Source organism: Urocitellus parryii, chromosome 10, assembly GCF_045843805.1.
Source record: "Urocitellus parryii isolate mUroPar1 chromosome 10, mUroPar1.hap1, whole genome shotgun sequence".
NCBI classification, from domain to species: Eukaryota; Metazoa; Chordata; class Mammalia; order Rodentia; family Sciuridae; genus Urocitellus; species Urocitellus parryii.
In genome coordinates this window covers 134,669,763-134,691,159 of record NC_135540.1, presented here as the reverse complement: position 1 = coordinate 134,691,159, position 21,397 = coordinate 134,669,763, and the positions used below count along the sequence as shown (strand labels likewise).

The 21,397-nt window shown below is 42.5% G+C and overlaps 1 protein-coding gene across 1 annotated transcript in view; it reads left to right on the top strand.

Annotated features, from left to right (window-relative positions):
* Cc2d2a (coiled-coil and C2 domain containing 2A) overlaps positions 1-21,397 on the top strand; it is a 97,334-nt gene that overhangs the window by 27,741 nt on the left and 48,196 nt on the right. Inside the window, exons 9-15 of the mRNA XM_026403359.2 lie at positions 1,349-1,485; positions 2,087-2,218; positions 10,568-10,777; positions 11,650-11,756; positions 15,973-16,113; positions 18,190-18,346; positions 19,041-19,279. Of these exons, the coding sequence (XP_026259144.2) occupies positions 1,349-1,485; positions 2,087-2,218; positions 10,568-10,777; positions 11,650-11,756; positions 15,973-16,113; positions 18,190-18,346; positions 19,041-19,279 (1,123 nt within the window). The remainder of the gene's footprint in view (positions 1-1,348; positions 1,486-2,086; positions 2,219-10,567; positions 10,778-11,649; positions 11,757-15,972; positions 16,114-18,189; positions 18,347-19,040; positions 19,280-21,397) is intronic.

Here is a 21,397-nt window from a genome sequence, read left to right as displayed (position 1 = left end):
TTCTGCTACAACAGGCCCGGTGGTCTGTTGGAATCATTGATCTGCTTGAGTGCCTCCCCAGCACAGAGCTCCAGACCCCTCTCTGTAACCCAAAAGCTCCCCTTGCTTGCTCCCTGGTCTGCTCACTACCCCAGAATGTTCTGGAAGATTCTGCTTCCCCAGCATGCCCCGTCTCAAGTGCAGTCATGCATTGCAGAACAATAGGGACACATTCTGAGAAACGCATGCCCGGGGAAGTCTGTGACTGTGCGCATATCACAGGATGCTCTTAGGCAGACCTGCTGCCCCGCTGCACAGATAGGCTCTGTGTTGGAGCCTGAGGCTTCCAGGCTAGTACCCCACCACGTGTTACTGTCCTGAGAACTGTAGGCAAGTGACACCTGATGGTGGGGACCTCAGTCCTGTTATGACCCTGTGGGATGGCCATCACACACGCAGCGTGCCATTGATGGGATGGTCCCTGCGTGGAGCATGGCTGTAAACACTCTGCCCTCGATGGATTCGCTCTCCTGCCCCATCGCCAGTTCCTTCCTTCTCAACCTGCAGGTGCCATTGTATCTCCAGTCACCTCCAATGAACCCCTCCCCTCCCTAAATCACTGTCACCTCTGCATTTTCTGCATCTCACATCACTCTCTGGCATGACCCTGTGTGCGCCTTAATTTCTTGGTGCTGCACATGGCTCCCCTGAGGACCTAAGTGGGGTCACAGGGCAGGGCCTGGCTTACAGTGTAAAGCCTGGAGAGTGCTGGGCATGAGGAGGCTCTCAGGGAGAATTTGTTCTATGAATGAAGAAAGAAGGAACGAATCCATGAGGTAACGGTCACATTGACTCAATGAGACCTCCCCCACCCCCACCCCCAGTGCTGGGAATCAAACCCAGGGCCTTGCAAGTGCTAGGCAAGCACAGCAACTGAGCTACACCCCAGCCCTCAAAGAAGCTTCTACGTTTACAGAGCATGCCCTCATACTTTATGTAATTCTGCCAAGAACACAGTGAAGTAAAAACCATTATCTGTTGTACAGAAGGAACAGCTTGAAGAAATGGCTGGCCTGGATTCACTGGGTTGAAGGGTACTAGAGCTAAAACATGTCCCTAGGCCCTCTGATGTGAATATTTCATGATGATTCTTCTCCGTAGGCCACACTGCAGAGTCAGGTCCTGAATTTTTTATGTGCTGTCTACACATTCATCTTTTCCTTGGTTATGCTTCTGGAAATTAATGTGGTAAATCTGCAGTTCCCAAGAACATGAATGAAATCTCTGGTGATTGTTTAAATTCACCAAGCAGGGTGGGTTTGAAATGTTCAGGCTGACATTAACCTTTATCTATTTGTGGACTCTCTAGTGCCGACCTATAAAAAGCTTCCTGAGAATGTGCAGCCCAGATTCCTTGAAGACGAAGGCCTTTACATTGGGGCAAGACCAGAAGTGGCACCCACTAATCAGAACATCATGGAGAACAGACTGCTGGTGCAGGAGCCTGTGAGTGTGGGCCTGCTCTCCTGGGATCCTGGGTGCTGGACACCTCTGTGTCCAATACTGTCCTTTTCTTTTGGGTTTGTGTACAGAAGGTGATTCATTTTTGTGGGGTGTGTGTGTGTGTGTGTGTGTGTAACTTATCTTGGGAATATTTCATGAACCTCAAACAACACAACCTCTCAGCTACTCAAAACCCAGCCTCCTCCAGCCAAATCAGAGCTTTCTGCTAATCAGATACTGGCAACCTTTCCCTGTTCACAGAATTTTTAAAGTGTCCATAGGCAGACTGTTCTCAATTTCAAGTTTGTCTTCTATAGTTGTTTCCCCATTAAATATTTAATGAACAGAACATAAATTTTTTCTCAAGTATTCATTTAAGCTTTTTCGTAAACTTTCTCGGGGATGGGGGGTAGTCAGAGAATTTTAGGGGGTGGTAGTGAAGGCTCAATTTCCAGTGGAAACAAACTCTTAAAGTCCTACTGGGATAGGATGAAATACCTGAAATATGAATGTCAACACAGAATTTCCCTAAAAATGTTTATTTTGTTAACCATTTTCTGTCCAAAGAGAAACGATTTTGGTCCCTCTGTCTGCTCAATCGCAGGGAAGGAGGTGGTTCGGAGACGACGGCAGAATCCTAGCTCTGCCAAGCCCCATCAGGCCGTTTCCCTCCAGGCCACTGCTGTCGACTCGGGAGCAGAGCACCAAGGCAGAGCTGGAGACGTTGTATAGAAAGGTACCTCCCCCTCTCCCCCTCTCTCCCTGTCCAGTCCACATCAAGATGAAACAGAAGACCTTGCTTATTGGAGAGCTTGGGGTGCTGAATTTTTAACTTCCACTTTGATTTTTTTTTTAATAATTCCTAAGGAGCATGAAGAACAAACAGCAGGTAAATACCTCGCCCCTTCTAGTCCCTTCATATACAAGGAATGAGTTTCCTATCGAGGAATACTCCTTCAGCATCTCTATTTGTGTATTCAGAGTAGCCACCCTAATTTCTTTTTTTCTTTTTCTTTTTTTTTTTTTGTCTTTTGACCCTCTCTTTTCTCTTCAGTTATCACACATACACTGCAGGATAATTTCCCACTTGCTATCTTTTTATGATCTAACTGGAGATTTGCTACACCTGTAAATCCTTTTTATTGTATTGTACTAGGCTCTGTAGCAATCTGCCCAATTTGAGTCTTTACTTCTTGGATGAGTTTGGTCCTCAATCTCTCTGTGCCTCAATTTCTTCATCTATGAAATAGACACAGAAATAATGTCTACCTCCTAGGACTACTGTTCAGATTGAATGAGATAATACACATTTATTGGTTTGTTTCATATTGCTAATAATAAAAAACTTGCAGGTTAGAACTTTATAAAGAAAAGAAGTTTATTTAGCTCACAGTTTTGGGGCAAGACATCAGTATCTGCTTGGCTCTGGTGAGGGCTTTATGGTGGAAGGCATCATGGTGGAAGGCGCCAGAGAGAAAGCCCAAAACAGCTGAACTTGCTTTGAAACAATGCATCCTCTTGAGAATTAATTCACTCCAGGAGGCTAGTATTAACCTCTTCTGAGGACAGTGCCATACCACCTAACCGTCTTCCACCAGGCCCATCTCTTAAAATTTCCTCTACCTGAATCTTTGGAGGGGCAGATGAACCATTTCCAAACATGGCAGCATTGAGTACTTAAAACAGAGCTTAGTAAGGGTTGGCTGTGATCAATGGGCTTGTCCCCTCTCCTTGTTAACTATGGCTCTTGCTTTGCTGGGACCTCCTCCTTCAGAAACTCTCGTTAATTTGAATTTGAAATATTTCAGCCCTGATAAAACAGTGTGAGGGGGTATAATGATCCTTCTGTGAAGTGCAGTGAGGAGCAGAGAAGATAGTTTCAGAGAATCTGGGCAGTGGCATGCTGTCTCACTGCTCTGTGGCTCTGGGCAGGTCCCTGTCCCTCCCTGGACTTGTCACTTTAATTGAAGAGTAGGAATAATCATGATTTTCTCTGCCTCCTCGTGTCAGTGTCAGGATTGAGATGATATATGGATGTGCCTCTTTTAAAAATCAGAAGTTTCTATAAAACATTGTTATCAGAGACAAGTACTAATGAATGGCTACTTTGTAAAGAAATATGATCCTGGGAGCAGATTTGCAAAACAAGCACAAACCCGAGCTCAGCCCATGAGGGATTCATCATCTATTTGGTTACATGACAAAGATACATGATATAATTAGTGATCGAGACAGTAGGAACTTAGGCATGGATCATCCTTCAGTCCATCTTTTCATTCGTCCATCCATTTCAGCATGAAACACTGATATCATGAAGCTCTAAACCGTGGGTTAAAATTAGAAAACAGGAGAATAATTAACATGGAGAGTAGGGCATGAGGGAGCCCAATTAATCTTACCTGTCCCCTTTAGAAGTTCTAAACTAATTTGGAAATGCACTGGAGTCAGGGATCGGGTTATCAGTTGCCCTATGGGTAGGTAAGTCTAGCTGGCAGAACACCACCTGGACCCAAGACCAGGCAGCTGCCTAGTCCACCTCCCATGAACGACGTTCCCCACCTAGACAGCTGGGCCAATACAACTGCTCTAGTGAGCTCCTACGTGGAGTGCCAGAGAAATTATGGAGATCCCCTGGAGACAGCTAAGACAGGCCAGCCAGGGACCGCAGCTTCACCTTGCTCAGCCCAAAACCTGGAACCAGGATCTTGGGCTCCAGCCAAGTATCTTTCAGATCCATTCCTCCTTTCCCTTTGGGAAGCAGCCAGTGGGGAGTGGGAGGCTGAATAGAAAAGGACAGTATTTACTTCCAGTGCTTTTTTTTTTTTTAACTGACAGACAACATAATGTTTTAAAATTATTAGTGATGGCCAATTAATGGATACATTACTTCATAGTTATCATTTTTCATGGTAACGTATAACATCTACTTTCTTTGCATTTTTCAAGAATAGTCATCATTAACTATAGTTACCATGCTGTATAATAGATCTCTTCCAATTTATTTCTCCTATATAACTGTAATTATATATCCTCTGACCAACATCTTCCTATCCCTCTGTCCCCCTCTAAGCATCACATCACTAAAGGTGAATCAAGCCTTTAACATATGACAATGAGGGCACGTTCAGTGGAATACTATTCAGGAGTAAAAAAAGAATAAAATCCTCCCATTTGCCACAGCATGGATGAACCTGGAAGACATCTTGCTAAATGAAATAAGCTAGCCACAGAAAGACAAATACAGAGTGATCTCATAAGCAGGCTCTCCAACTATCTACCCCTCCCAATGTTTTTGAGAGGGTAGATTTTCCTATCTGTTGGGTAAGAATAGGGAAGTAGAGAAAGAAAATCATTCCACTGAAAGGGGCTTGTCCCACTGCCTCACAGAGCAAAAGAAGTTAGAGGAAGGAAACGTCCAAGGGCTGAGGTCTTCCCAGGGCATTGCTTAGAGGGGTGCAGCTGGGGAAGAGGCCTTCTGAAGGTCTTAAGGTGTCCAGGACAGAGGCCCAGGGGTTTCAATTAAATGGAAGAGACAGTTTACCTGTTTATTTTTCCATAACAGGTTACCCATTAAGTTAATCATTGACTTGTCCATCCGAGTCTTTTTTATATGATTATGTAACCTTCCAGGTATTCAAAGCACAACATTTTTCTTTCAGAATTAATAGTTTTGCAGTTTATTTATTTACTTATTTTAACCCTTTCCTCCATTTATTCAGATCTGTCTGATGCCAAAAGCTGTTTTTCCATTGTTCTATGCAATATGCTCCCCCTTTAAAAAAAGTTTTTTAAATGCATATGTCCTGTATTTTCAGTCTCATGTCCAAACAGACCTTAGGAGTTTTTGACATGATGTAGAAGCAGAGACAAAGATGGACAGGTAGAGACCATTTGTTTCATGGATGCATCATCCATCTTTCTCTCCCAGCCCCTCTGCCCCTGAGAGTGACTCAGGGGGCAGGTGTGAATTCCATTCTCCTTGTGAATCCTTGTGAACTTGGTAGGGTGCCCAGCATGTAAAAATAGCTCAGTGCAAGTGAAAAACCTTTAAAGTGATTTAACTAAGAAGAAATGCCTTGTTTTCAACTCCTCTTAACTCAGTTGTCTCTTCTACCCAATAGTAGCTTTTTTTTTTTTTTTTTTTTTTTTTTTTTAGGACTTGGCTTAGTCCTGTTATCCAAATGATAGAAAACCAAGTCCGATGCTAGATCAGGAGTCAGTGATTCCTTTGTCCCCGGGTGCCTTATGCCTCGGAGCTCTCAAGTCTGATGCCAACTCCACCCAACAGGACTGACAAAAACTGTCCCTCAATTAAAGGCAAGCCTACTTCTTATTTGGTTAGATGCACTAGACCCCAATCTGAATGATGGATTGTTTGCCCTCCCAGAGGATAAATTAGGAGTTTTCTTTAGAAGGCAGTTGTTACGGCCGCACGTGGGTGGCACACACCTGTAATTCCAGCTACTTGGGAAGCTGAGGCAGGGGGAATCTCAAATTCAAGTCCAGCCTCAGCCATATGATGAGACCCTGTCTCAAGAGTAAGAGTTCAATCCCCAGTACCTGGAGGGGGTGGGGTTCATTCATCCTTGCTATTATGAACATTTCCTTTAATGACAGAAAGCATCATTTTCAAAAGTGAAATACTCTGCTATTCCTAAATTGAGAATAGACGCTTAAAGATAGAGAAATTCATACAGAAAAAAAAAGGCAAATTTCAAATGAGAAAGGATGTGATTATCACATTCTAAGAAGCAACTAATTCAAAAATAAAAATGCCAAATGGATCCTGGCACGGTGACACACTCCTGTAATCCCAGTGGCTTAGGAGGCTGAGACAGGAAGATTGCAAGTTCAAAGCCACCCTCAGCAACTTTACAGGCCCTAAGCAACTCAGAGAGACCCTGTCGCTAAATAAAAATATGAAAAGGGCTGGGGTTGTGGTTCAGTGGTTTAAGTACCTGTGGGGTCAATCTACAGTGCCAAAATACTAATAATAATACTAATAGTAATAATAATAATAAAGCCAAATTGGACATTGCAGGTAAAGCATAATATAAAATGCAGACTCATAATTACAACTGTGAAATAGGTTAAAGTAGTTGAAAAAAAGCCCTCAAAGCCTCCTTCTTTCCCTTCTTCTTCCTTGCTGTCATTCTGTCCATCTGTAACTGGACATCTACTGTGCTCTCAGTGGTGCTAAACTCCAGGATCACAGAGGTACCGACTTCCAAACTTGGCCTTTGAGAGGCTCTGCCATGTTGGGAGACGGCAGAGATGGAATCAGATGGGAAAGGTGCTCCAACCTGTCGGAGCCGCTCCTTTTCAGAACTGTACCCATTGAAGGAATCTGTCAGGATTCCAACCTCCTTCACTTTCCCCTTCCACTCTTGTCCCCAACTTTTCACCCAAGCATTGGTCACCCACTGTGTCCCAAGCCCTGTGTTAGGGCTCTTTAGTTTGCAAATGACAGAAACTCAGTGCAAACTAGCTTAGGCAAATAAGGAACTCGATGGCCTAGAAAAACTGGGAAGTATCTGGGGATAAACCAGAAAATTGAAGGAGGAGTTTCTAGGAACCAGGGCCTCAGGCTGGGACAGGGTCTTAAGCTCAACAGGTGTCTTTCTTTCTCTCTCTCTCTCTCTCTCTCTCTCTCTCCCCCCCTCCCCCCTCCCTCTCTCTCCTCCCTCCCCCTCCCTCCCTCCCTCTCTCTCTCTCTCTCTCTCTCTCCTCTCTCTCTCTCTCTCTCTCTCTCTCTCTCTCTCTCTCTCTCTCTCTCTCTCTCTCTCTCCTTGAATGCTGATAGGCCTCATTCTCTCCTAGTTCAAGCAGGTTACTCTTCCCTAACCCTTGATGGCCTAGCTTAACAGCTCCAAAGGAAAAGAATCAAAGAATTGTATTTTTCCCACATTTCATTTTCCATACCAAGGACAGTTGTAAGTGAATCATGTACCCAACTAAACTCGTGTTCAAAGAAACATGGCATTTCTCTAGAAGAAAGAAATGAGAAAGCTCCCCCAGGGAAACTCAGAATAGTTTCAGAACCCGCTCCAGGATGCAGACTGAACTTGGGCTTCGTTGCTACTATTTTCCTAGGATAAATGTAGAAACACATTTTAATACCAGCCTTGATTACTATTTTTCTATGTAACTTTAAATCTTTTTATCTAATGATATACATCTTGGAACATTCTGAGAATATCAATAGATAATCCATACATATTACCTCTTATAGTTTTGGTTTTCAGTTTCCAATTGAAGACTGAAGAATGAAGTCAAGTTCACAATGAAATCTACTCTATATATACTACCTGTTCTTGGGAGAGCTAGTTACTGTTTTCAGGATATGTGAGAGGAGAGAACAGACAATAACAACACAAAAAGAACTAGGAGCCTTTCTCCCTAATAGGAATAGTGTTGGGGTGTTTTGAGCAGCTGAGCTCCATGGCTACTGGGAGTCCTAGAAGCCTTTTATATTCAGTTGAGCTGAGCTTAAGGCCAAGAGCATCAGTAACGATTGGAACATGACTACTGCAGACTTGAGGGAGGAGATTCAAGGTGGTGCAGGTGGCATTCCAATTAAATAGAAGCCGTCTACCAATGTTGCTTATTCACATCAAGAAGAGTACAAGAAGGAACCTGAGAGCCAAATCCTATGATCTCATGACTCTGGAACTCCAGGGAAGGAGGAAAGGCTAGGCTAGAACCAGCAGGTACAGAGCAACCTACAAAGAATTTTCCATTACATCTGCGAACTGACATGTAGTCATCCATGTCTTCCTGAAGTAGTGATTCTTTAATTATTCCAGGTCATCTGCATGGTCATCAGACATGTAGTGGCCTCAGGTGGGTTAGAAACTTCTGACACAGGTTATAATTGAGTACTTTTACCTGAATGAGAGAGAGAAGAATGGGGCCTCATTGATGTCATCTCAAATGTAAGGACACTGATGACCAGAGCTCGCCTCTGAAAGGCCACAAGGGGCTCACCTAAGATATGAAAGATGAGTGGGAGATGACCCAGGAGGGGTGACTTCTCCTGTACACCAAGTGGACTTGCTTGGGAGAAAGTGTCGCTATGATTTCATGATAGTTCTCCATGTCTAACAAAGGAGGACAAATGCCACAAAAAGACAAGGAACTAGGTCTTGCTCTCCAACAGGAAGAGAGTTGGCGTCTTCTGAGCAGTCTAGTCCTGAGATAATCCATTCTCCTTCAGGCCTACAATGTTTGTGAACACGTCAGTTTTTTACAAAGATACTTTTTTAAATTAGAAAGTTATAAAATTTCTCATCAATAACATCAGAGTGAATGTTATTTTACAGCAGAAAACAATATTTTACTAATATAAATGTAGGACACACTGTATGCGAATCCTGTAAGAAATCATAAATCCTAAAGATATATTAATAGCCTACTAACTTAGAAACAAATATGAAATCAAATGCATAAAACGAAATAAACTCAAATGTTTTTTTCTTGTGATGACCAGCACAAAATAGGCAGCAACAAAACAGAGCCAGGAGTTTACTTGTAAACAGACTCATATGGATCTACTTTACTATAAATGCAAATATTGGCAACTATTCTGATGACTAGTATTGACTGAAAATCAGATCACAGTATAAAATAAATGGGCATACTTTTCTACAATATGCACACACATGCACACATGCACACACATGGACCTCTCCTTTTCTGTTCCACTGATAGGCAGTAATACTGATATCTTATAGTCATAGGACTCAAATGCTAGAATCTCTTCTTCTGGGTTCCCATACCTTTTCTACACATCTGTTCAACTCCCAGGGCTTTCTTCCTCTCTAAATGGATTGTTGTTTGAAGATGAACCCCAATCAACTTGCAAGCACCCATTGATCTTGAATAAATGAAATGACATATGGGAAGTGCTTTACGTGAGGTCTAGTGACCCACTGTATACTACATGAGTCCTTTTTCTCAGCTTCCCATTTCTGTAGATGAAGATATAGAGGCCTAGGGAACACATTGCATGAGGTCCCAGAGCAGTCTATCCAGGGCTAGAATCCAAGACTTTTGGCCCAAATCCAGCATCAAGACATGATACCTCCAGAATAATTAAATGAAGAGATGACTGATCCTGTTATAGTCTGAAGGATTAAAGTTTCAGTTCCAATTAGAGATTTTACAACTTCTATTTAACCATATGACTTGTAAATAAAGCACTTATCCACCTAAGCTTCTATTATCATTTTTCAGACAACATAAACAGCTTCCAAAACTCATGTCTACAAAAGGGAAGAATTGAGTGATTTGTCTCAAACCACCACATCCTGACTACAGCCAGTGTCTATAACCAGGAGAGAAAATGAACACACAACATCAAAGAGGTCTCTCCTCCACCTTTAAGCTCCCCACCTCAACCACCAGTGGATGATTGATGTAGGGTATTTTGAAGATTTTATGAAAGAAAAACAAAGATTTATCTGTTACACTCTACACCAAATAATCCAAGAAATTCTCACCGGGAATTGCCATTTCTGTTTTTTTTTTTTTTTTTTACACCCCTGGCTTAGGGGTTCCCCACCCCTTTTCCCCTGTTATTTTAAATGCTGACTCATCCCTCCCCAGGAAAACTGGGTGTCAGCATGAAGTGCCCTAAGAAAATAGGAGTCTCTTGCTGCTGTGTACAAAATCAAGACTTCTCCATATGTTTTAAAATTTTAGTCATGAGGGTGTATATCTATGATCCAAATAATGACCAGTTTGGACTAGAATCTATTCTTCTCACATTTAAAGAATTTCAAGGGCACCAGCTACAAAACCCCAGATTTCAAGAAATGGGATTAGAGTTGACTGGAGAATAAGAAGTCTGAAAGACATAGGAAAGCAAGAAGGAAGTCGTTTCTTTTCTGGGTCCTAGTCTCTTGTTTTCCTTTTTCAAGTATTCTGAGAAGAGCAGGACCCTAAATAGGTGACAAGCACGTCCCACTTGACTTGAGGGGGCAGGAGGTGCTTTGCACCTGACCGCTTTCCCTGGAGGATGAGACCATCATTACTCAGTAAGAGCTTTAACCGTGTCCCACCCACTCCCTGTTTTCTTTGGCAGGCAGTGAAATATGTCCACAGCAATAAGCACATGGTCGGATCTGGAGACCCTCCTGGAAATTTCCAACTGGACATTGACATCTCAGGGCTACTCTTTACTCATCACCCCTGTTTTAGCCGAGAGCACGTTTTGGCAGCCAAGCTGGCCCAGTTATATGACCAGTACCTTGCAAGACAGCAGAGAAACAAGGCAAAATTTCTTACAGATAAGGTACATTTGCTCTCCATGCTTATTGTTCTTGGGGCAAATTCTTCTGATGGGCTCAAACAATTAAAACAAAACAAAAAAACTTACTCTGTCTGGGGCATGTGACACATTGTTCTGTCCAGAGGCAAAGGATAGGTATCGATGGTGTAGATTAGTAAATGCAGACTCAGTGGCACACACACACCTTAAAGTGGTATGGCAAGAAATGACATCAGATGGAAGGCATTTGGCTATTACTTGCCAAAATGATCTCAGTTCCTGAGACCAATGGTGCCTCAATCTGTCTTTAGAGACAGTCCCATATTTACATATAGTTGACATGGTGTTGCATCTAAACAAGCCAGCTGCTCCAACGGATGCTCAATCCACTATTGGATTTATCTCCAATGTAACACTATCACATGAGATTTTTATGGGTAATTGGACTACAGGCACTTTCAATTTCATGCCCTGATTTTAAATCTTACTGCCCAAATAAGAGTAATCTATAATACTTCCTGTTATAGATCTATAATGTTATGATTTCTTCATATCACAAGAACCCCACTGTGAGTCCAAGACCCACTGTCAGCTTTGAAAATAAACTGGTTTCTGGGACACTCACATAAAAGTCATATTTCTCATGAGTAGCTTAATTATTGGAGCCACAGACCAGGATAGACAAGATAGTCTTATTATTGCAGATTTTTAAGAACAGATGGAATAGTTCTCCATCAAAGTTCATTTTGGTGAAAGTCTGGAGACAGCTGGGTACTTGAACATCCTTTCACCAATGTTCACACCACTTTGTCCAAGAGAGCTGGGTGGGTCCAGTCACACTGTGTGCAATAGGGATAGAGTTTCTAATACAAAGCTTGTATCCATATCTTTTTAAGCTCCAAGCTCTAAGAAATGCTGTTCAGGCCAGCCTTAGTCCAGAAACACCTCAGCAGTCTCTTGATACAAACCAAAAAACCATCAAAGAATATAAGTATGAAATTCGGTAAGTAAAATTTATAATTGCAACTATTGCTTTTTTTCTGTTAAATATGTACTTGTCTATTTTTTTGGATAGCTTTCCTGAATGCACTGAATACATATGAAATTTTGCCAAATGAAATAATGAGATGCATCCATTGTATTAACACAAAATTTGAAGTCCAATAATATGAAGGAAGATGTGGGGAAATGGTAACTCTCATTCTCTGTAGATAAAGGCAAAAATTCCTACAATAGCACAGCCATAGATTAGTAAAAACTATTATAGTTGTCCCTCAGTGGGGACCCAGCAAATTTGATTCAGATATGTGCATCTAAGGAGTCACATATGCATGTGTGACATCTGCAAAGATGTGCAGAGTGTCACTTATAAAGTAAGAAACTGGAAATAAACCGATCCTGTAGGAACACACATTAGTCTACAGTACATGTCTATACTACAGTTAAGATAACTGAATTAGATATGCACATACTGATGTGGATAAAATGGAAAACAATGATGAATAAAAAAAATCAGGTGTCCAAGGATGCTCACAGTATGCTGTGACTCGCCAAGCATAAAGAACACTTGGCCCAGTTCCCATTTGTTGTAGGCACCCAAGGGTATAGTACATCCAGAAAAGATATATGCCGGTTTCCTCCTCCAGGGAGGGAAGGATGGAAATGGAATGAATGGGGTCTTCAAATGTAGCTATAGCATTTCATCTAAAAAAATCTTGAGTCAAGGAGACAACATGTCAATAGATGTTATATTATTTATTGTCTGCACTTTTCTATTCAAATTATTCATAGTTTAAAAATACAAAAAGTAAAACCCTGATCATTTATATTTTATATTCTACATATAAAATGCAGATAAAATATAAAATGCTAACATCATCTAAAGTCCCTTTTCCTGGGGGAAATCCTGGTTAGCAGGTTTTTTTTGCCAATTCTTTGTACTGATGTTGTTATGTATATGTATTTTAGTTTTAAAGCAATATTGCATGTGACATTCTACAGCTTGCTTTTTATGTACGATGAATCTTAGAACTTTACCTCTTAGGATATGTCTAAGTCTCTATCATTCAGAGGTGGGCAGATGTGGATTAACATGGTTTATGCAATCTCAAATTGACAGGCATTATTCCCATTTCTTATTATTTAAATTGCACTATAATGAAAATTCCTCTGAGTATTTGCGTGTGAGTATTTCCACAGAACAAATTCTTAAAATAGGAAATAATCAAGGAGTTCCAGTGTATCTTTTGCTTTTTGAGATCTAGCCATGAGCTAGAAATTCTTCCAGCAAAGCAGAAATTAATTCGGTTTGTATACTATAATTGGAGAGCATAAAGGGTACGTTTAAAAATGAAAATTTTTCGTCTGTTTTTACAGTGCTAGGGATGGAATTCCTCAGGGCCTCACACATGTTAGGCAAATGCTCTCTGAGTGACATCCCCAGCCTAAAAAATGAAAATTAATGTTTTATGTTAAAAGAAAAACATGACAGCCCTAACGTGAGAACAATTTTTGGTTTGCACAAATTGGGTAAGAAAAAAGTGACATCAAGTTGTTCTTAAACCAATAATTATATGAAGTTATATTACTCATTGTTATTTAAAAACGAACAGACCTATGTTAGGCAAAACCTGGTGGACTTACTGATCACAAACTCTTTGCTATAGTTCTGCAGCCCCGATGAAAACCTCTGAGGGTTAGCATTTATAACCCACAGAGAGGGGGATTTCAGTCCTTTGCTAACTTTTCATTCTATGGTAAAACAAATTCTGATCTGTCCCTGGATGTCTCTGTTAGTGGGCCCATTTCCTTAGGACCCTGCCATCTGCTGATCAGAGCCCCCAGAGCTCCCCACCCAAGCACCGGCTGAGCCCTTTGTTGGTCCAGTTAACAACCTGGGCAGCACCTCTTTAGTTTTCTATTTTATTTTTCATAGCAGCAACATGACCATGGTTCTTGTCCTCTAAACTGGAACCAGGATATTCAAGGAAAGATGCTCATGTACTACAGGGAAAACACTTTAAGTCTCTCCACTGAGACTTCACCTGAGATGTGCATACTCTTGAACAAATAAAAATTCTATAACCCCAGGTGCCCATCCAGCTACCACTTTGTATCAGCACTTTCCTGCACGGCCGAACTTCTGGAAAGCATTTATTATCTGCACTGTCTGCCCCTCTCCTCTCTGACCAAGGCTCTCCAACTCATGTGCCCCATGGCCCCTAGGTCATCTGCAGCCCTCAGTTCTTGGGCCTGGACACCATCCCCACACATTGCCCATTAAGGCGCTCTCTTCCCTCTCCTGAAGGCCTCGTTCCTCTCAGCCAGCTGCCTTCTCTCCATCCTTTGCCTGATCTTCCTTCTCTGCCCAGAGCATAGGTGTTCAGAGTTCCTCTGAACCTTTTAACCTTTTAAAAATCTACATTCTCTTCTAGATGAATGCACTTTAAGTCAAGCAAAAATATGGGACATTTCACGGTGGTGGTTTTCAAAATCTCATAGATGTCAATGGCTCCCAAACCCTTGTCTCTGAGCTGGGCATCCTTCCAAACTCCAGACCTTCTGTATCAGGTTGCAAAAAATCAACCCCTGCCTCCCTACCCAGACTTCTTCCCCTCTTTCTCCACAGCACTGGCCACAATTTTTAATTTAATATTTTCTGGAGATTCTTTGCTCCCTTAGCTCCTGTGTCAATTTTTTTCTGAGTTCTTTTTAATGTTTCTCAGAAACTATTTTGATAGGAACTAAAAAAGGAGGTAGAAAAATATTTTTAAAAATTTATCAGAAAGCCTAAGGGGGTCTTGTAACTTGATAGAGTCATTTTATGTTACAATTTTGAAAGATAAGGCAGAGGAGGCAGCAGCTGGAAGCCAAAGACAGGAGCAGGTGACTGGTAATGAGGAATAACACTTGTGCACCACGTACCTAGGGCTTAGGCTGGGTTCTGAGCACAAGGTGCAGGAGTTCTTCTACTGCTCCAAAGCCCCAGGAGGTGGGCTCCCTTAGGGCACCTGTTCTACAGATAGGTGTGGAGAAGCAAAGCAGCTTGCCCAAGGTCGGCTAGTAACAGACAAAGCCAGCACTCAGGCCTGGGTGGTCTGCTTCAACAGCTGCACCCGTCACCACTGTGCCTGACAGTCCTCAAGGAGAATGTATCTTCTACTTTGTCGCTGTTCTGCTTTTCTTGGCTCTTCAGAGAGTGCTGATCTTGGCTACCCCACCACTAGCTGGCTATCATCTTTTGCCATCTTCCTTTTCTGCTGCCTCCAGTTGAACCATGGGAAACCCAGGCCTCCTTGCTCCTCTGAGGCTGAGTCATCACCGACTTGAGCTCCCAGGCTCAGGCCTCCCTCGGGGGGTCTGCCATGCTCCCTCCGATCCTCGATCCTCGTGACAATCCCTCAGACAAACTCACGTCCTGTCACCAATTATGTGTTTATGTGTGCCTCCTGAGCTATAAACTCCCTGGGGACAGCGACATCCCTCTCCAAGACATTCCGGGTACCCTAGAATAATGCACGGCATTTGTTCAAATAATTCAATACTAGTCTCATTAATTAACTAACTCATTAATGGCATAATATGGTACATGTTGGATCTGGATCTGGCTATCATTCATAAAGGGGAATTAAAATGAGGCACTAAATGCTTCACATACGGTTTAAAATGGAAGTAAAGATAAAAGCATTTTCAAATGATGCCTCTTTAGGTCAAGCCAAAAATACGGGCCATTTCATTAGCTCAGAAAATTCTCCAAGGCATGCCATAATATTACTTCATCTGCTCAGCAGGGAACCCATGATCTCTTATGACAGAAAGCCTTCAGTGTTTTGCTGTTAACTGCAATAGCCATTCTTTGCAGTGTTTACAAAAATTTAGTCCCTGGGAACTGCCTTTACTGTTGGGTCCCTTATTTTTATAACCACAGAGGAGGTTGTTAGTTTAAGGGTGCATAGTTGTGATAAAAAAATTTTTAAGGTAATTTAGTTTAATTGAAGTCAGTTTCACCTAAAGAAACAAAATCAAATAAACCTCTCAAAAACAGATCAGCAACCTATTGCCTTCAAATTCACATTGGTATTTTGTTTTCTAGCACTATCTAAAAATTTTGAGGCTATCTAGTTGAATATACCATCACTGTAGCATTATTAATTTTACTTTTGTTTGCAAACACACCTAAATAACTCTAATATACATTCACATGTTATTCTGTCTTGTAGGCAAACAAGGAAACTGCGTGACGCCGAACAAGAGAAAGACAGAAACCTGCTGAAGACCCTCATAAAAGTCTGGAAAGAGATGAAATCTCTTCGAGAGTTCCAGAGGTTTACAAATACGCCCTTGAAGCTTGTTTTAAGAAAGTAGGCTGTCTTTTTTTGTATTATTATTATTATTTTATTGGGCTATGTCAGACATCAAGAAAAATGTGTAAGATAGATATGGTTTAAAAAACAACAAATGGATAGCCTTATATCTACTCTCCAGGCCAAGAAAGGAAAGATTGTAGGCACCAGGGCAGCCCGGGTTCCCCTCTGCACCAGCACCCCCTCTACCCAGGAAGTAACAACACTCCGGACTTCTGTGATCCTGTCTTCTCACTTTTATATAGTTTTGCAATCAGAAATATGTACTTTAACATTGCTGTGTTTGACCTACAGAAGTCAAGTCTATTGTGTATAGTCTTTAGTACACACATGCTTCTTTTCATCAATGTTATCTGATGTTCATCTACTTGAGAATGCATAGCTGTAGTTTCTTCTCTTTGCCTTTTAAAATTTTGTTACATGAAACAGCAAAATTTGTACAGCTTAATGATGATTGGCATTAGAGCTGGTTCTGCATTTCAACTCTTTATAGACATCACTTCTGTAGACACTTTTGGATTGTTCCTCAGGATAAATGTGCCTAAGATTTCCAGAAATATACCTGAAAGTAGAAATGGTGAGTCTGAGCAGAAATCATGGGTTTTTTTTTTTTTTTTTTTTTTAGATATGTGATCCCCAAAAAGAGCACCTACCATTTCTGCTCAGTTAGCCATTTGTCTGCTCAGTTAATTGGCTAATGAAAAATTCAGATATTCTGTCCCATAAAAGCCAAAGATGTCTCCTGGAAGTTCCAGTGTTTTTGCTTCCCAACTCCATCTCCTCAGCTACCCCTCCCACACAAAAGCAATATATAAGTCTTTGCCAGTTTATTCTCTCTCCTCTTTCTGCCTGGTTCCTTGGTTTCTTCATTCATTCATTCTTCTCCTTCTCTCCTTCCCTTTCTTCATAAGTATATCTTTAGGAAATTTACTCATAACTATAGCCAAATTCCTTTGGATTACCCATTTTTTCATATTATTTATTTGTCTATCCACTCCACCTTATGATAAAGCATGATTTCGCCTGCCAAGCAATAATTGAAATCTCAACTAGTTTATTCATGCCTCTGATTAACAGTGAGCAAAGGGAATGGTTCTCTGTATATCAGAGGTGGATCATAATTTAAGGGCCAGATTTTCCCAAGGTCTATAAATGTCGGGTACCCCTGTATATCTCAAGGGATTTCTTTGGTAGTTAACCTAGAGACTTCTAAGAGCTTGTGCCTTGGGGTACTGCTCCCTGCTAAACTACTAGGCCATTGGAGCCTAGACATTCATCAGCTCTAGACACTTGACTAAATTTATCTAAAAATGTATGGAGATTTAAGAATGTAGAACTTGAAAACCCGACTGCATCAGAAAGAGCAATCACTAAGTGCACCACCTGCAAAGTGCTAGGCGGGATATGAGCACCGCGTGTTTGCCACACCCCACCTCGCAGGGGCACGCTGTTGGTTAACACAGGGAGGCCTCCAAATAGACAGCAATAAGGAAACCTTCGCATTAATTGATCTAGAGCTCATGTGGCCACTGCACCTTTTGTTGGTAGGACATCTCCCAGAACTAATGCTCTACAGAACAGACCATGGGAAACCTTAGCTTGGGTTTATCTCCTTAGGAAACATCGGCAAAATCATCAGGTAAAAATTCACATCATCAAGCCAATGTCAAAACAGTGATCTGAGGGACTCTGTAGCGAAAAAAATCAAATAGTTCCTCAGAGATGGAGAGTTAATAAAATCACTGCAATGAAACTTCTATGTTGTGGGTTGAGGACTTACGGGCACTGTGTCAGCAGCCCATGTGGGTCATTTAATCCAGAAGGAAATTTATTCTGAGAGGTCAGACTCCAGCTCTACCACTCACCAACTGGGGGTTCTTGGGCAAATCACATAACTTCTCTGTGCTGCAGTCACCTATTTAGGGAATGACAGTCTTTCTCATAGGGTCATAGTAATATATATATATATATAGCACTTTTGCTCATAGCAAACCCAGAATAAGCATTTTCTGTGATCATTACTCTCTTGCTTAATTCTAAGAAATAACTAAGGTACTATAAATTCATCTAAAGGGAAAAAGTTGACCAAAAAGCTGATGAAGAAGCATATGAAGCAGAAATTCAAGCTGAAATAAATGAGTTGTTGGAAGAGCACACGGAAGAGTATGAACAGAAGATGGAAGAGTACAGAGCTTCATACCAGCAGTGGAAAGCCTGGAAGAAAGCCCAAGTGTGTAAATGGGTCTGGGCCTGGAGCGGGGCTGGTGGGGAGGATGCAGGAGGGTGGCCCCCAAGGCAGCAGGAGGGAGACTGGACTGGCAGACTGGAGTCTCCTGCTGGCTCCACCGTAATTGACTGGTTAATGCTTCTGTTTTAAAAATCCACCGGCTAGCTGACACCAGAGCCAGTATTTGCGTGAACAAACAAGTAAGTAATAACACAGTAATCGCTAGCATGTGTGGAGCACGAGGCTAGGGGTCCTGCATGGATTATCCCATTGGATGCACAGCACCTCTGTTTCCCTCAGATAATTATGTGACTATGCACAGGACAAGGCAAAACTGAATCCAGGGGCAACAAGGAAGAGATCAGGGTGATCCGCAATACCTGCTGCTCTCCTTAATTTAATATTTGATCCGAATTGCTGGCATGGAGAACCAGTGTTCATGAGCACGTTGCAGGCCCCAGGCAGCATGCACCCAGCAGGCGCCAACTCTTATCAGCATCCTGGGAGGAGCTTCCCATGCTGTCCCCACTTGGGTGAGAGGACTGAGGCCCAGAGGGCAGGTGGCGAGTAACCTGCCCCAGTGAGCCTGGCTGGGAGAGATGGGCTGGGTTTGCCTCCAGCTCTGTGGGGCGCTGAGACTGCGCCTAAAGGAAATCCCCAACTCCTGATTGACGTCAGGCTGCCTTTTACCCTTCAGAGGGCCAAGAAGAGGAAAAAGAAGGAGGCAGCTGAAGAGCACCCTGAGGAGGAGGCAGAGGAGGCCCCTCCGGGGGAGGAGCCCTTGAAGCCTGTCCCTCCAGAGCCCACTGACCCGGGAGAGCTAGAGCAGAAGGTGAGGGAGCGAGCAGCCCACAGCAGGAGGCGCCCAGGGGAGCCCCTGCTGCTCCCAGAGCTGAGCCTGGCGGGCAGCGTGACGCCCAATGAGCAGTGTCCCAGGTGAGCGAGCAGATGCTGTGACCACAGGTGAGGTTGATGCTGGCTCCCACTCAGGTGTGTGCGTGCGTGCGTGCAGGTGTGGGCAGACACATGCTTGCTCCCCATGTGAAGTATACTCCGATTGAGCTCCATGATCAGTAGAACCACTACCCTCTGTGAGTGCACATTAGATTGAGCCTGCTCACATTTGGTGATTCTGCAGGATTCGACCACCTCTGCATCCTCACCAACCACCCAGGAGCACTTGCATAGAGCTGCCTGTAGGAGGTGTCGCAACTGCCAATCTGTGCCTGCTCTCCACTGTCTGGTGACTTTGATGTGAACTGGCCTACACCTTTCAGTTCACTGCTAGCATGTCCCTTTTCCCTGATGTAGACACTGAAGCCTCTCCTTACCCCTTGATTTTGCCTACACCAGAGACCAGAGGTTCACCACAGCTTCTGTCTTTGAAGGTCTTGTAGAACCTCCCAGATACAGTTACAGGTGTGCTCTGTGGCTAGTATTGAAGTCAAACTATCTGAAGCAGGCCATCTGGGTTTGATAAAAGTACATTTCTAAGCCGAGGTAGCACATGCCTGTAATCACAGCAGCTTAGGAGGCTGAGGCAGAAGGATGGCAAGTTCAAAGCCAGCCTCAACAACTTAGCAAGTCCTTAACCAACTCAGCCAAGGCCCTATCTCTAAATACAATATAACAAAAGGGCTGGGAATCTGGCTCAGTGGTTAAGTGCCCTGGATTCATTTTTATGTGGTACGTAAGAAAAACATCACTTTCTGAAGGTTTATATGTGTGTAATAATCCATAAACATATTACATGTCTTTTCTCTTTAAAAATTACAAATATTTTTAGATTCCCTGTTTATTTTATTTCCACGTGTGGCTCCAGGATCAGCAGCTTTGGCATCTCTTGAGAACTCATTAGAAAGCAGAGGCTCAGATTCTACCTGAGACCTGTGGAGCCTGAAACTCTGGGAGGGGCCAGAGAGCCGGGTTTTCACAAGGCCTTCAGGCGATTCTGATGCATGTCACAGCATATCCTAATTGGAATCTGCTAAACTCATAGAAACCCCCAGAGCCCAAGCTTCAATCTCCAATAACTGCAAGACCTACCATGATTGTAGGCAATATCTTAGACTGGTATCTTCAAGATACCAACATTGAAAGTGAGGATTTGAGCTGGGCAAGTCAGCCTCCAAGCTCACTAGGATGTGGGGGTTGATTAGGATGCCATTTAAAGATTTCCCATGGCCTCTGTGATTTCAAACTTCTCTTAATGTGTTAATCATTGGAGGAGAAGGGGTTACTGGAGATTGGACTCAGGGCCACTCATCCACTGAGCCAAATCCCCAGCCCTATTTTGTATCTTATTTAGAAATAGGGTCATACTGAATTGCTTAGCACCTTGCTTTTGCTGAGGCTGGCTTTGAACTCATGATCCTCCTGTCTCAGTCTCTCCGGCCACAGGTTGCACCACAGCTCCTGGCTGCTAATAATTTTTTAATTGTAACTTCTTGTGCATTTTCGTGTGTGCTTTCAACCTCACCTATCAGATACATAAATAAACTGAATCTGCTATTTTCAAAACACACATACCATATCATGTTATTTTGCCATAAACATTCAAAATATGGAATGACAGAGCATGTTTTTTTTTTTAAAGGGAAAACTTGCTGGTGCTAGATTAGGTAATATTCCATTTTGACTGAAAATGAACACTTCATCCTAATAAGTTTCTGAGTTTTCACTGGGATTTAGGATTACAACCCAGGTGCCTCCAAGCCAGTGACCAGAATCACCCCTTCATTAGACCATCAAGAAAGGGGAACCATGGTGGAAGGGGGAGGTTTTGCTCTGCCTATTGTAGAAGGTCCCTGGGAACAAGAGTTCTGATGAAGTCCAAGTCTGTAGATGTCTTAAATTTTTCTTGCAATTTGGTGTTAAATGTCCTTTATAGGCTGAAGTCACTTGAGCATTTGGGATAGGTCTAAATTGTAGAGATGTAAAAGTTAAAACTACCACCAAATTTAATGAGTAGAAAAGTTTCACTGGAAACGTTCTGAAGACAGGTGGTGGCGACAGCCGCGAAACATTCTGAAGATGTGCTTTTCAGTGTCTGTT